The following is a 17,004-nucleotide window of genomic DNA, read 5'->3' on the forward strand; positions in this document are numbered from 1 at the left end:
AGAATACCTGTCATTTGTCCTTGTCGAGAGGTTTTTCCTTTTTTAGTCGAATCTTGATCAACTTTGATGGTATTTAAAGTTTTTCTTCTCCTGTAGAAACCAATGTAAAACCCCTACCCCAACGTAATACACGTCCTGGTTTCCATGTAGAGGTTAGTACATCTTTGAAGTATATTGGCTGATTGAGTTTAGCAGTTTTTTTCGTGGTCCAGTGTCTTTCTGTAGCTGTTTGTCATTTTTCATTGGCATTAAGAAAGTTTAGTGTTAATAAAGTATTATGTAACCTATGTTTGGGGGGTTTAGTCTTCCAAGCTTGTTTGTTGAGCATCTCCTTAAGTGTTTTATTAGATCGCTCAACCATTGCTTGTCCTGTAGGATTGTGTGGTATACCAGTAACATGCTTTATGTTATAATATTTGAAAAATTGTTCCAATTTCGTAGAGAAATATGCTGGAGCATTGTCAGTTTTTATTTGTGTAGGTATATCCATAACTGCTATCACCTCTAGCAGGTGTATAATAACAGAATCAGCTTTTTTAGAGTTAAGAGCAGTAGCCCATTGGAACCCTGAGAATGTGTCTATGGTATGATGTACATATTTCAAATTTCCAAACTCTGTAAAGTGAAAGACATCCATCTGCCAAACCTCATTTCTCCGAATGCCCTTAGGATTACAACCTGCTGGCAATGGAGTTTGATTATAAAAGGAACAAGTAGGACAGTTTTTCACTATCTCCTTGGCTTGTTGCCAAGTGATAGAGAAGTCCTTTTTTAAACCTTTGCTATTTACATGATGTTTCTTATGAAATTCTGAGGCTTCTAGCACATTTCTAATTAATAAACGATCAATCTCATCATTGCCTTGTGCTAGCGGGCCAGGCAGACCCCTATGGGATTTGATATGTGTAATATACATAGGATTACTTCTGTTTCTGATAGTTTCCTGTAATTGTAAAAACAGAGAAGTTAATTCTGTATTATCAGGAACAAATTCTGCAGTCTCAATATGTAACACGACTCTCTCTGCATACTGAGAATCAGTAACTATATTAAGAGGTTCTGTAAAATCCTTAAGTACCATGAGAATTGCATATAATTCTGCCTTCTGTACAGATGTATATGGACTTTGAACTACTTTACTTACCTCACCTGCTTTATAACCTGCCTTACCTGATTTGTTGGCATCAGTGTAGAAGGTAAGAACTCCAGAAATGGGAGTTTGTCTTACAATACGTGGAAGAATCCAGACTGTCTTTTTTATGAATTTAATTCTGTCAGTTTTGGGATAGTTGTTGCTAATTGTTCCCAAAAAGTCAGCCAGTAAGAGCTATTTGCCAATATTCATTATCTTTCCATAAGGAAGAAATTTCTTTATTAGTTAAAGGTACTATAATTTCTGTTGGATCTTTTCCAGTTAGCTGGCGAAGTCTTAATTTACCCTTTAAAATCAAATCAAAAATCTTTTTTATATATGTCTTTAACTTTTTATTTTGTTTATGTGGCAGAAATATCCATTCCAATATAGTGTCTTCCCTCTGCATCAGAATTCTAAAAGGGTATTCTCTGGATGGCAAGATAACCAGAATACAATCTAAATTAAGGTTTATCCGATCTACATGTGCATTCAATATTCTGTTTTCTACCCATTGTAACTCTTTTTCTGCCTCATCCGATAATATTCTAGGACTGTTTAGGTCCTTATCATCTTTAAGGGCCATTTTTAAATGCTTTAAATCATGTCCTCCTACACCAATAATTGTCTGTAATTGAGAAATTTCCCCTAATAATTTCTGAAGAGAATTAAGAGTTTGATATCAATCTCTCCTAATTTGTACCTTTTGAGGTCTGATTCTTTGTAAGTCTATCTTGTAACCTAAATAGTTAATAGAATTTTCTCTTTGTGTCTTTTTTGGTGTAATCTGTAATCCCCAATGAGGCAGAACTTCCTTCACCATTTTAAACATACGTTTTAAAGTTTCCTTATTAGAATCTGATAAAAGAATATCATCCATGTAATGATAAACAAGAGATTGTGAAAATTTCTTTCGAATTATTTCCAAAGGTTGCTGTACAAAGTGTTGACACAAAGTAGGGCTATTTAGCATTTCTTGTGGCAAAACCCTCCATTGATATCTCCTAACTGGCTGTGAATTATTAAGAGTTGGTACAGTAAATGTAAATTTTTCTCTATCATTTTTCTGTAACGGTATTGTGAAAAACCAGTCTTTTAGATCAATGACTATGATAGGCCATCCTTTAGGTATTAAGGAAGGTAATGGCATTCCAGGTTGCAGAGAGCCCATTGGTTGAATTACCTTATTTATAGCTCTCAGGTCTGTCAGCATTCTCCACTTACCTGACTTCTTTTTGATGACAAAGACAGGAGAATTCCAAGGACTGGTAGATTCCTCTATGTGTCCAGCATCTAGCTGTTCCTGTATTAACTTTTCTAAAGCCTCTAGCTTCTCAGAGGTCATAGGCCATTGTCCTACCCAAACTGGTTCATCTGTAAGCCACTTTAATGGCAGGGCCTTTGGCTCTTCTGAAGGTCCATCATTTGTATCTAGTTTCTGTACAGCATGGATGGTTGGTAACCGTTTTCCATAGCGTCTTACCAGATCTTTTCTACTTTCTAAAGATTGTACATAATTTGTATCTGACACTGGAGGATTATTAATCTGAGTATTCCATTGCTGTAAGAGATCATGACCCCAGAGATTTATAGCTATATCTGCCATGTATGGTTTTAGTATCCCTTTCTGTCCTTCCGGTCCAATGCAGACCATTGAGTTAACACTCTGTTGAACTCTAGATAGAGTTCCAATTCCTAAAAATTGTACATTTGCCTCTCTAAGAGGCCATTTTTGAGGCCAAGACTTTTGAGTAATAATAGTTACATCCGCCCCAGTGTCCACTAAGCCAGAAATAACTTTATTATTAATTTTTATTTTTAACTGAGGCCTTTTATCATTAATAGAAGCTTGTCAAAATATGTGTTTCTCATTTTGTCCATTCATACTTGATTCTTTATCACTATTTAAACTACCATCTAGAGCAATATCTTTTTTTATAATATATAAAGAACTATCTATTGTTCTTGTGAGAGATTGTCTTCCACTGCTATTGGGAATGACCTGACCTTTCTCGATGTGGGGGCCTTCTTGAGACCCCCCCTCGGGGTTTTCCGACCTTAAGGGGTTTCCTTGTATGTCCCTAGTCGATCTATTTCATTGGTCCAGTGTCTACCCTTACCACATCTTCTACACAATCCAGAAGGCAGTGGCCTTCCATATGAGGCATTGTTAGAATTCATTTGTTTACAATTTCTCTTAGTATGTCCCATTTTACCACAGTTGAAACATCTAGGTTCCTGGCGCCTTTGTGGTCTCAAGGGGAAGGATCTTCCTCCCCAGGGTTCAGGTTTATAGTAGTAGTAACCTTTAGCCTCTTGCTACCTATGTTAACCTCTGTAAGGTGCTTCTCCTTGCCAAGCCCTTACATCCTCACCTCTAGAACTTTTAATTTCCTGTTGCCGTTTTAACCTTTGGAGATGGCTTCTCCTACCCAAGCTCCAGTATCTTTCACATTATAGTCAATGTTGGCTGCATATAAAACCCATTCTTCTAACGGAGCTGATCTGATCTTTAAAGGCAAAAGTATTCTTTTGCATATAGGGTTTGTATTTTCATAAGCTATTGTATATATAATTGATTGTCTTGTTTCTGGATCTGTTACCTGTAATTCTACTGCCCTAGTTAACCTTTGTAAGAAGTCCTGGAACTGTTCTGTAGGTCCCTGTTCTATTCTGGTATAAGCTTCTAGGCATTCTCCTGGCTCACAAACCTTATCCCAGGCATTTAATGCTGCTTTCCTGCATAGAGACAGTATATCGTCATCATATTCAGCCTGAACCTGTGGGTCAGCATAAATACCCTGACCAAGAAGCTTATCTAGAGGGGCTTCAAAACCTTCCTTTATGCCCTGACACTCAAGGAGCTTTGCCTCTTCCCTTACCAATGCCTTCCACTGGATTTGGCATGAATTCTCAAGTACAGCTGCTACCAATCATTCCCAATCTGTGGGTGTCACCGTGTTAAAGGTTGCCCATGAATGTAATAGCTGTTTTACGTATGGGCTATGGAGACCATATGAGACAACTGATTTTTTAATATTCTTAAGATCCTTCGGCTGTATAGGTTGCCATTCATAAACCATTCGTCCATGAGGGTGTTTCTTAGAAGATGGCTTTTCTACCATGGTAGCTGGGTACACTAATGGTGTATGAGTAACAACCTTAGAAGAATAGTCACGATACCTGGGTGGAGTAGGTGCCTGGGATTGGAGTGATTCTGCTTCTGAGGCATCCCACTGATCTTTAAGCCTAGCAATGATATCCTTTTGAAAAGTTTCAATCTCCTTAATCATAAAAGATTCCAAGCACATTAGTGAATCTGTAAATTGCTCTAACTGCTAATCTACATGTTTTTCTAGGTCTTTTATACGATCATCCTTAGACAGCATCTGGATGGCATGGAAACTGCCTTCTAAGTATTGGAGTCTAGATTCCAGGTCATGATTTGTTGATTTTGAGTCCTCAGCAATCGACCGTATGGACCTATGTAATCTGTCAGCCCTGTACTGTAAATTATCTTCCAAACATTCAAATCTAGACTCAAATTTCTGATCTGCTACCTTGGATGCTTCAATAACTGATTGAATGGCATTGTCCAATTCTTTAACCCTATGCTGGGTATTTTGCACCGTTGTATCTAGTTGATGAGTAACATTGCCTATCTGAGTTTCTAGCTGGCTACAGATATTCTTTAGCTGGTCATGGTCTTCTGACAGCCTAGCCTCTAAGGCCTCAGACATGGAGGATCTCTCTGTGTTTATCTTATCATAAATCCGCTGTATATCATCAGACAGCTCTGTCTTTAGTGTATTGGATACAGAGCCAAGCTTATCATCCAATTTTTGTTCCATATGTTGCACAATTGTGGTCTGACCTAATCGTAAAGCTTTTATTTCCTGTAAGCAGGTGGTGAGGTTATTTCTGTCCCTGTTTCTGAGTCCTCTGGCTAGTAATACTATTTGTACCAGCAAGCTAACTGCCATGACAGCATATAGGCCAATAATTGGCAAATTAGCATCCTCCTCAAACAGTGAATTCACGTAATAAGCAAAAACATTACCAATTTTAGCAAATGATAAATATTCCGCCATGATTTTACCTGATTTCTACTCCAGATGCAGTAAATATATTTGACCAGCAGGTAGCACAGGCCTTTAGTTATTTCGAGGCGTTTGGCAGCAGTTGGTCAGCAGTGGAGAGCGGTCACAAAAGCACCTGCGCTTATCTTAGAGAGTATACGGCTTTTTAGCTTTGGCTTTCCCGTTCAGCGGCAAGGGGAAGCCTCTGTTGAAAGCCGAAACTTACTCACCTCTAGGCAGCTAGAAACTGGGTGGATGGCTCTGAGCAGCTCAGCTGCCATGGGTCGGCTGCTAGCCAACGCCTGTGGAGTGAGGGTGCTTTCCGGGCCTAGGCGGCGGGCCCGATGGAACCCACAGCCTGTCCCAAATGGGGTGTGGGTTTCCAATATCCCACTTCTGACAACCAGATATAGTAGGAAATTACCAATACGGAGTCAGGTAGAAATATAAGGGTATTTAATAGGGAAAAGCCTTACTTACAGAGCGAACCAGCCAGCCGGTGGTAGTCTGTACAGCAAGAAGCAAAGAGAAACCGAAATCGAAACGCAGTCCCACTATGTCACTCTGACCACGCCCTCACAAGCCCTCAGGTACTCCTGTAGCCAGCCCCTAAGAAGGCGTGGCTACAGCTTCCCCTACATCCCTGTGCAGCCCTCAACTCAGGGGAAGGAGAGAAAAAAAGCTGGGGATAAACACAATGATTCTTCACTGCATTTAGGATTCCATGTCTCATTTTTCCATGCATATTTTTCTAAAAGGAAAGATTTTTAAGTCAAATTGATAATACATAGCCTATTAAATGTTTTTCTGACTCACACATGAGTTCTGAAAATTTTTCATGTGATATCCTGATGCACAGGCTACCTTCATCTCTTCACAACACTCTAGAACTCAGCCAGGATCAGTTTCATCATGGTCCTTTCTTGTATTTAGAGAATGAGAGTCCTTCAGTCAGGTGTGATGTCCCAGGTGTATGTACCTGACCTGTCCTGGTGTTCAGATTCATTTCCAGAACATTTTATTAGGGGTCAGGAATCAGCTCCACTGTTGGCTTTGTAAAATTTTGGCTTCCTGAGATTAATGGTGATTTCTCTCTCTTAAGGTATTCACTTTCTTTCCTGACTCAACTATTAATGGCTGGATGACACTGCAGCTCATGCATTGCAAGGCAATTGTCACACATATTAAATTTAATATTTTTATATCTTCTCAAAATTTCAAGTGACTGAAAACTTGCATAAAAACACAGGCAGACAGTCATGTATTGATCATGACTGGGCAGGAAGATGAACAGCAGAGAGGAGGCCCAAACAGAAGATCCAAAGGAAGCAACCTGATGAGAACTGTGTCCCTGGCTCCCTAGAGGCTGAGGGTTGAAGAAGGTTCCAAGTCTGCCAAAGTCTGTAGAGAACACATTGGAAGACAGTGCATGAACCAAGTGCAGAGCATGCAGAAGATTTGTTTCCTGTGCCGGCAATTATCTCTTCCTTTAATATGTGTTGTGAAATCACCTCTAAAAGTATTTTTTTATTATATTTTGTGGGAAACCAGCATCATGAGTCCCAGGCTTGCCTCACTAATGTTACAAATACAAGGAGTTTTTAGAGTTGTTGATCCTAACATACCACCCCAGAATTCTAGGGTTTAATGCATGTGCCAGGACAGGGAATATTCCTGGTGTGTCTTTTTTTTTATACCTACTAGGCAATCACTCATGCATTTTCTACTATGTTTATGTCTATCTGACAATTAAAGAAACTCAGGAAACAAGGAGTTTGGTTTTTATTGTCACTTAATATGAATACTTTTTAGGTTATAATATACTTCATTTTCCTATTCCCTTTTCTCCCTACCAACCTTCCTTTGGAGATTCCTGTTTTCTTTCAAATTCTTTCTTTTTTAATTTATTAATATTGATCTCTCTCTCTCTCTCTCTCTCTCTCTCTCTGTCTCTCTCTCTCTCTGTGTGTCTGTGTGTGTGATTTCTGTATTTCTAAATAATGAAATTCAACCTCAGTTTATGTAATAAGTTTTCAGGGTTTTGTGGTATTGGAAAACCTAGAGGTAAACTCTATTCTCTTGAAGACTCTTTCTCCTGCTCTGGGTTCCTTAGTGCCTATAAAATTTTGAGTAGAGCTGAGGCCTGGTAAACACTCCTCATTCCATGTTAGTGTGTCTGCTGTTTTCATTCTTGTTTGACTCATGTTTCAAGAGCCTTGTCAGGTAGACTAGATGGACACATCTTCTCTAATATGTACAGGAGACACAATCTCAGAGCGGGCTTACCCTTCCTAAGGTGCACACTCTTTCTACTTCCTCTTCTACAACAATCCCTAAGCCTATGATGCAGGAGATGGGTTGTAGATGCATCAGGTGAGGTTTAGGTTTAACTACTCTGCATTTTATCTGCTGTGGTTTTCTGTAATGGCCTCCAACTTTTGCCAAGACAAGTTTTCTTGATGAGTGGAGATAACAACACATATTTGTAAGTTTGAAGACAAAGAGTTGGAGTGTAGTTAGAAATCATGCTAGTTAGTGGCAGTTGAATGTTTTCCTCCACCATCTATGATGTGAGAATCCCTGGGCAGCTGACTAGGTTTCCAGCACCAGGCAGGATTTCCTTCTGTTGAGAAGGCTTTAAATGAAAGGGTGAGTTCATAGCATCTCCTAATATAAGTATTCCTAACTTGGATTCCAATATCTTTTACAGAGACCTGTGAATGCATCTTTCAACAATAAGACTGAAAGAATTTGAGACAGCCTGGATTCCAGGGACTCAAGTGTTTTCCCTATTCATTAACCAGAACTACAATTTATGCAGCTGTGGAGTTGAAACTCATAGGCCCTCCCTGTATGAAGCTCCCTTGTATTATTTTTCAACATCATTAGTCGATTTAAACTAACTTTATTATTATTATCAATTAGACAGTATGTGTTGCGATGGAATTATCTTAACAATAATGCACAGGTAAAAATGTCCAAAGAATGGGATGTTTCCACATGAGAACACACTATATTACAGGCAGTGGGGATCTCCCCAGACCTATTCACATCATGCCAGGTACCAGAGAAAGATAGCAGCAGCAAAAATGAAACAGAACAGCAAAGGCAAAAGACATTCTGGGGTCTGTGGACTCTAGGTTTTTCCTATCAGATATTCAATCCCCCATGTATTCACCTCTTGGTGGCCTGACTCCTGAACTTCAGTTGCCACAGTCTGCCCCTCTGACAGGGCCACCTGCAGACACAGAAGTCAAATGCTGAGCTCTGCTTTGAAGTTCAGCTTCTCAGTCACTCCCTATTTCTAGGGTCAAATAAGTAATCATGCAGCAAAGGAAAACTGAATTAGACAATAACACATGAAATACACACAGTATCTGGAAAAGGCTTTTACATGTGATTAGCTAAACACTGGAATTCAGGCATGTCACATGACCTACATACAGAAAGGGAGTTTCCAACCTCAGGAAGCAGCTTTACACAAAGCTATAGCTATATTAGAAGTTTTATATTCATCAGGGAAGAGATCAACATAATAGTGCTGACTTCATAAAAATGAGCACTGCAAAGCAATGTCACTGCTCTCTTAATCCCAGAAGTGGAGAAGGGAGTTGAAATAAACATTAAAATGAGTCTTTATAGAAAAAGGGATAATAGGAGATGATTTGAAAATGATCTAATTTAATAATATTTCCCCAACATTAACTTCATTATCAGATTCCTCCAGAACATTAACATATAACCCAGGACCTGACACCTCCGGACTCCACTACAGAGCTTGCTATAAAGCAGGAAGACATGCAAATGGGTCCTCTCTCTGATCCTGAAAAGCAGCCCAGCCCTGACCTTACAGCTCAGAGAAAGGAGCTCAGCTGTTGATCCCAAGACTTCACTCAGGGATCAGCATGGAGTTGGGGCTGAGCTGCATTTTCCTTGTTGCTCTTTTAAAAGGTAATTTATGGAGAGCAGTAGATGCTGACTGTGTGAGTGGACATTAATCTGAGGGACAATGGATATGTGTGATGATTTCGTTATCAGGAATTTTTATGTTTGCAGGTGTCCAATGTGAGGTGCAGCTGGTGGAGTCTGGGGGTGGCCTGGTGAAGCCTGGAGGGTCCCTGAAACTCTCCTGTGCAGCCTCTGGATTCACCTTCAGTGACTTCTGGATGCACTGGGTCCGCCAGGCTCCAGGGAAGGGCCTATTGTGGGTTGGAGAAATTAATTATGATGGCAGTACCACAAACTATGCACCGTCCGCGAAGGGCCGGTTCACCATCTCCAGAGACAATGCCAAGAACACTCTGTACCTGCAAATGAAAAGTGTGAAGTCTGAGGACACTGCCACTTATTACTGTACTCTTAACAAAGTGAGGGGATCTCAGTGTGAACCCAGATATAAACCTCACTGTGAACCCGCTCACGGCCTCCAGGGGGCGCACACAACTCACAGAACACAACGTCCCAGGAGAGCATAAAGACATAACTGTGTACGTTCATCAGCAGCTAATGATCCTTTCATCCTACAGTTCCCAGAAAGTCTCTCTGAATATTTGTGCTGAGGGTGACTCAATACATCTCTTGTGTTTCTGCTGTTATTTAAGAATAGGAGGCAGAGTCTCAGATGACTAAAATGCAAAGTGACAGCTCTGAGGGTAAAACCATCTCCATTATATCACTGAAATCACAGCAGGAAGTTCAAGGTTGTTCCAGTGTCTTTTTTCTTATATCCACGTAGATCATTGTACAGATTTCTTTATTAGAGTAGAACTTATATTTAAGGGTAAATCAAGAGAAAGATGGAGCCCATATATAGGAGCATAAACCCTACCAAGGCTCAAACCTCCCCTCCTCTCCCTGGCAATGGTGCACATCAGGTTCATACGTGGGTTTTCTAACAGCTGGTCCTTCAGTAAAGTCAGTTCAGTGTCTGTGTGGAGATGGCCTTTCAAGGATGGTTTATTGTCTTCTACAGGACGTGAATATGGGATTCCACAACCAGGACTGTATTGAACATGTGCATCTGATCACATGGAAATGGTCCTGAGAAGTGAGATCTACTGACCTAGAAAATCTCTCTGAAAGGAATGCGGGATTGGCAGTTAGTAATCTACAGTCAACATGGATTTTGGAAGAGAAATTGGCAGTCCTGTCATGAAAAGCAAAAAATGACAGATTCCATTAACTGAGGCCAGGAATCCTGTACAGACCTAGTCCTGTCCATGAAAAGTGATTTTACCACAGATGTGATGTTACAAATGTGTACTAAAAAGTTCCACAAGAATCTACTAATTTGAAAACTGGAAGGTGCTGTTGTATGATGAGGTCATATCTTAGGGACAGGAAAGGCTCTGCAGAGCTCAGTTCGCTGCCCCAAAGTTCTGTTTCCTACTTGCTGTGTTTAAGAAGAGCAACATTAAATCCACAGCATGACGACCTTCAGAGAGGGAGAGCCTTTGGCATGCTCATTCCTAAATGGGATGTCTTTGTCACAACCCTCCCCTCAGTGCTCAGGAACCTATGAAGAAGAGTGGCTGGAATGATTGCAAGAATCACAATGTTTGGCAGCATCAAGGAAACAGTTTTTAGGGACACTATAGCAGACACACATATGAACTTGGGCACTGTGTACAAGACATGGAGAAGCTCAAGCCTGAGGTGACTTCTTGCTTGGACAAATAAAGCTTTTCTGAAGATGAGAGGATGCAGCATGTCACTAGCTAACCACAGGTCTGGAAGTCTGTACAGACAGACAGGAAGTGAGGTGGCTGGGCAGAGTGGATATAAGTGGGAAGAAACAGGAAGGTGGTCTTGTTTTACCTGGGATGCTAAAGAGGTCAAAGTGGCTTTGCCTTGCTCCTTCTCTCTAATAGCTCAGCATTTTCTCTACATTTGACTCCAGGTTTTAAACATTTATAACAATTAAGACCTCCATTAACACAAGTCAGACAAAATCCAACCATGGAGTAGTGGCAGTGGGCACTAAGTCCCAATCTTAGCAAAGAAGCCATTCACAGTTGACAACTGCTGGGAGGAAGTCAGTTTTCCACAGCAGAGAGACACAAGTTACATCAACCACACTTCAGAAGAAATGTTTGACAACAAAACAGCGACTTTATGGAATATTTTTGTATTTGTAATTTTTATTTCTGTTTTTCATTTCAAGTGACAGAAATAAAGATGAAAGAAGGTAGGTTGGGAGGTATTGTAAAATCTGTAGGACATTAAGGATGGAGAAAAAAATTAGAGAATTAATTTAAAGTGAGAAATGCATGTGTGTAAGCAAACACCCAGGCAGTGGATGCAGTAATTATATTAGATACTTGTGTCCTATTCATGTACAATCATGAGTAGAGTAGACATCAACAAGGAATTTGTACACTATCACCAGTATTTGAAATTAGGGTTTTCAAAAGTCATAGGCTTCAAATCACTAATTTCTATATCAATAACATTGCCTTATATGAAATTTATGAGCTGGTGTGAAAACAGAAGCCTGGGCAATGAACTTACTATCTCATATCATTCTTTCTGTTTCAAATACTGAGTTTACATCATGAAACAGTTTTGTAATGTGAATTCCCAGTGTGTTTTCTGACTTTCTTCTCTTCCTTGTCACCTCCCCTTCTCACCTCAGCCTCTGGGAATCAAAACAATGCTGTCCATGCCAGGATTTCCACCTTTTCCACATTCTCCATGTGTCTCAGTTCAGGCAGCGTTTGTCTTCCTGTCCCTGGACTATCTCACTTGCTGTAACTCACTCAGGTCCATTCAGTTTCACACACAGGACAGAGTTTTCCTCATCTCAAGACCACATCACAGTATTCTCTCAGATTCTCTTGCCATTCTTTCTTTGTCAATGGCTTATTCCTCAAATACTGTGAATAATTTCTTCTGAATCATTTTATTGTATTGTTACTTAGTCATTTTATGTATCTATGACATATTTTGATGATAGTGATCAGCCAATCATCCCATTAACTCCTCAATTCCCACACCCAACAAAACACTCTCAGCTTCATAGTGAAGTCCTTTTCTTATCTTGACTCCTAGGAATGACCCTGCAATAGCTGCAGATGTTGGTGTAGACCTCTCATGAACACACGCTCCTGTCTCTCATCTGTAGCCTATTGGTTGACAGTAGAGGCTCATGTGACAGTAGCATCCAGTTTTCCTTCTCTCCACAGGTGTCCAATGCGAGATCCAATTGCAGGAGTCTGGGTCTAAGCTGGTAAGGCCTGGGTCCTCAGTGAAGGTGTCCTGCAAGGTTTCAGGCTACAACATCATCGAGTATTATATGCATTGGGTGAAGCAGAAGACTGGACAGGGGCTGGAGTGGATGGGAAGTTTCAACCCCAGAACTGGTAGCACAAACTATGCACAGAAGTTCCAAGGACGGGTCTCCATGACCAGTGACACATCCTCCAGCACAGCCTACATGGAGTTCAGCAGCCTGACATCTGAGGACTCTGCAGTCTATTACTGTGCGAGAGACACAGTGTTGCAATCATATCCTGAGTGTGTCAGGAAACCTGGAGGAGCAGGAAGCAGAGACTGAGATGACACAGAAGAGCAGCCTGGAGACTTACAAAGAAATAATGAATCTGACTGTCCTGTTTCAGCCTCCTCCTAATGGTCCTATGAGGTGTTTGTCAGTTTTTCCAAATGACATCTGAAAATGACTGAGTGTGCCCTGCATTATACCACAAATTGATGAGATCTTTATCAGTGACCACTTCCATTGATATGCGCCTTCTTTAATGAAACAAAATATAAAAAGCTGTGACAATACATTATGGTGTGTGTGTGTGTGTGTGTGTGTGTGTGTGTGTGTGTGTGTGTGTGTTTGTGATCTAAATTAAAGACATTAGAACTGTTGATAAAGTAGTTGGGAATATATTATAATAAAAATTTGACTAGGAAAATAGATCAGCAATATCAGAACAAACATAAACACATGTCAAAATTCAGTTTGATGTACTTAACAGCACACCGAATACTTTAGTAGAAGTTGTTACCAAAGATTTGTGGGGAGTCCCTTTACCTTTCCTCATAATTTCAATTCTAAGTAATCATTTATAGGTGAGTCTAATCCTGGATTGCTTTTGTTAGTAGTAATCACATTTATTATCAATTGAGAGATGAAGATGACCCGAATGTCACACTGTGAAGTCCTCTGGTATAGAGTCTGTTACTCTCTCAGCATTCTGGGCTCCTGCTCACACAACACTGGGCCAGAGCAGGGGATCCTGACCTGATGATGGGAGAGGCCTTGATGTCATCAGGAGCCCTGGGTGATCATTGCCTGTTTCCTGAAATTGGATTGTCTCTGCAACACGTTTAGATTGACACTGACTGACAATGACTGGACGTCAGTGTATGACACAGGATAACTCCACCACCTCCATACAACACACACACACTCACACAGCACACACACACACACACACACACACACACACACACACACACACAGACATACACACACAGACACACAGACACACACACACAGACACACACACACAGACACACACACACAGACACACACACACAGACACACAGACACACACACAGACACACACACACACAGACACACACACATACAGACACACACACAGACACACAAACATACACACACACACACACAGAGAGAGAGAGAGAGAGAGAGAGAGAGAGAGAGAGAGAGAAACACAGAGACAGAGAGAATGAGACACAGAGAGAGGCTGAGAGAGATTTTTGTTTTTAGAGGTGTCAAGCACACCTATGACCTCTACTGATTTTTGACTCTGCTATGACTTTTACATATCTGTATATAAGCAATTCTGTCTATTAGGCTATTTTTTATTTTGTTCTGTTTTAATTAGGAGAACCACACACCTTGGCTCTGCAAGGGCTGAATATTCAGGAAAAAATAATTCTTCCGTTGATGGAATGGCTCCAATCTGTCAATTTTTATTGCAGAAATTTCTTGTCCTCCAAAGCCCACTGTCCTCCCAATGTCTTATAGCAGCATAAAGGTTGGACACCATCATGAAATCTTTTGCTCAGATATAAACCACAGAGTCAGGATAGAAAGGAAAGAGGGGTTCCCTTAGGTGTGAATTCTGGGGAACTGTCAACAGAAAAATTAATAGTAACATGAATGCTGGATTGTTGTTAGATATGAACTAGTGGGACTCGGGCAAAGTGCATAGGGCTGACTTCTGTGGAGACAGACTGGATGTGTCAAGAAGAAACAAAGCTTCCATCTCCACAAAACCCCATCTTATGACTGCCATGATTCTTCCCAGTCAAACAAGAATCCCAGGACAACAATCCTGATCTGTACAGGCCTAGCTGGTGGTGAGAGAAAGACACATCACTGAGGATCCCGAGAGTAGAAGGAAGTGGCTGGAAGGAACGAGGCCCCCTGGGGGTTTTAGGGAGGTCACAGAAGAGCTGTCTGCACCTTTGTGATGGTGAAGAGCTGGTCTATATGGTAGATGGGGTTGGTCAGTCCTGGTGGAGCTAAATCGTGAACACAGGTATTCAAAAGGCACTTTTATCATTGGTCAAAGGATAGTCTCAAATTAGTATTTATATTTGTATAGTAATTCTTTCATTGATTTGAGAATCAATCTTAGAGATTTAAGCAGGATATACTGTAGCACTAAGCTGTGTTCTCAATCAGATATTGTTAATTCAATTTAATGTAATCATTCATTATTCACTGAGCATTATACAGAATTTCTTAACTTATTATGTTTTAATTTTCTTATGTTAATTTCCTATGAAATTATTTAATAATTTATGCAAAGGCCATAAGGGAGTTTAAAAATACAAGCATGATAAAGTAAGACTGAAAACTTATATTTAAATGTAAAACCATAAACTCAGTTTTCTCACACACAGTTTCATATACACAAATCACAACTCAAAACTATGATTATCCTCCTCCAACTCCTTGCCCACTATGCAGGACTAGGGGGGAAGACAGGGCTTCATGCATTCAAAACACTCTACCAACTGAGATCTCTCCCCAGGACAGTAAGTGACACAATGATGCTCTAAATGCCACTTTGGTCCTTATTTCATCACGTGTATTTGTACCATAAACTGTGTCTCAAGTAAGACTCACATCCCTCAGCTCATGAAAAAGCAGGACGACATGCAAATTCCGTTCTCCTCTGCACATGAAAAGGAGCCCTGACCCTACAGCTCTGACAGAGGTGCCCAGCTCTGGACTCACAGGGCCTCCCATTCTGTGGTCATCACTGAACACACAACACTCAGCATGGAGATGAGACTAAGCTGGGTTTTCCTTGCGGCTCTGTTCAAAGGTAATTTATACATAAGGAGAGCTAATGTGTGTGTGGACAGGAGTGAGAGGGACAGTGGACATTTGTGAGAGTTTTCCACAGGTGTCCAATGTGAGGTGCAGCTGGTGGAGTCGGGGGGAGGCCTGGTGCAGCCTGGAAAGTCCCTGAAACTCTCCTGTGCAGCCTCTGGATTCACCTTCAGTGATGCCTGGATGAACTGGGTCCGTCAGGCTCCAGGGAAGGGGCTGGAGTGGGTTGTTGTAATTAAACATAAATATAATAATTATGCAACAGAATATGCGGAGTCTGTGAAAGGCAGATTCACCATCTCAAGAGACGACTCCAAAAGCAGCCTCTACCTGCGAATGAACAGCTTAAGGGCCGAGGACACCGCCATTTATTGCTGCACTAGAGACACAGTGAGAGGACTTCAGTGTGAACCTGACACAAACCTACCTGCAGGAGCGCTCAGGACCAGCAGGGGGCGCACTGCGCACATGGAGGGAGGGACAGTGCTTTGCAAATGCCATCTGAGAATTTTGTGGTGCTGATTGAGTAAGCAATGTGGTCCTGCAATAACTAGACATTGAGGAGAACTTTATCAGTGACCACCTCTATTGACATGCTTCTGCTTTAAAAAACAGAGAAAAAGACGCCGTGACAATACATTATGAGGTGTGTGTGTGTGTGTGTGTGTGTGTGTGTGTGTGTGTGTCTTTTAAATCTAAGATACTAGAATTGTTATTGGCGTATCTGGGTATACACTATAATATGAATTTTGCTAGGAAAATAAAAGTCAACAATAGCTGAAGAAACAAAACAACTTTCAAAAAAATTCAGTAATGTATCTAACAGCTCACCAAATACTTTGGTGGAAGTTTTCTCCATAGATTAGTGGGAGTCTCTTTATGTTTCCTCATAATGTAAACACTATATAATCATTTATAGGTAAGTCTAATCCTGTATTGCTTTTGTTGGTAGCAATCAAATTTCGTATCACTTGAGAGATTATGATGGAGCCAAATACCATTTTGTGAAGTCCTCTCCATATAGAATCTGTCACTATGGAGACATTCTGGGCTTCTGTTCATATAACATGGGCCAGAGGAGTGGGATTGGAAACTGGTGATGTAAAAGGTGTTGATGTCATCAGGAGTCCAGTTGATCATTCCCCTGTTTCCCCCAATTTCATTGTCTTTGTCACAAGTTTTATTTTCACACTGATTGACACTGACTGGACAACAGTGAATTGCACATGATAACCACACCCCCCACACTAACACATGCACAAACACACACACACACACACAAACACACACAGAGAGAGAGAGAGAGAGAGAGAGAGAGAGAGAGATTGAGAGATATTTATTTTTATAGGTGTCATGCCAATTTATATGCATTTTTTCTTTTTCTTTTTCTTTCTCTTGTGTGTTTTTGGTTTGTCAAGACTGGTTTCTCTGTGACTTTGGAGGCTGTCCTGGAACTACCTCCTGTAGAC

The 17,004-nt window shown here is 40.7% G+C and overlaps 2 gene segments (V, D, J or C); both read left to right on the plus strand.

Annotated features, from left to right (window-relative positions):
* The first annotated feature begins 9,116 nt into the window (after positions 1 to 9,116).
* On the plus strand, positions 9,117 to 9,686 carry LOC103163292. The segment is given in 2 exon segments: positions 9,117 to 9,162; positions 9,268 to 9,686. Coding segments are annotated over 2 exon segments (465 nt in total).
* Positions 9,687 to 15,481: 5,795 nt separating this feature from the next.
* LOC103164449 lies at positions 15,482 to 16,057 on the plus strand. The segment is given in 2 exon segments: positions 15,482 to 15,527; positions 15,609 to 16,057. Coding segments are annotated over 2 exon segments (495 nt in total).
* The last annotated feature ends 947 nt before the right edge of the window (positions 16,058 to 17,004 follow it).

This window comes from Cricetulus griseus, unplaced genomic scaffold (assembly GCF_003668045.3).
Source record: "Cricetulus griseus strain 17A/GY unplaced genomic scaffold, alternate assembly CriGri-PICRH-1.0 unplaced_scaffold_56, whole genome shotgun sequence".
Lineage (NCBI taxonomy): Eukaryota > Metazoa > Chordata > Mammalia > Rodentia > Cricetidae > Cricetulus > Cricetulus griseus.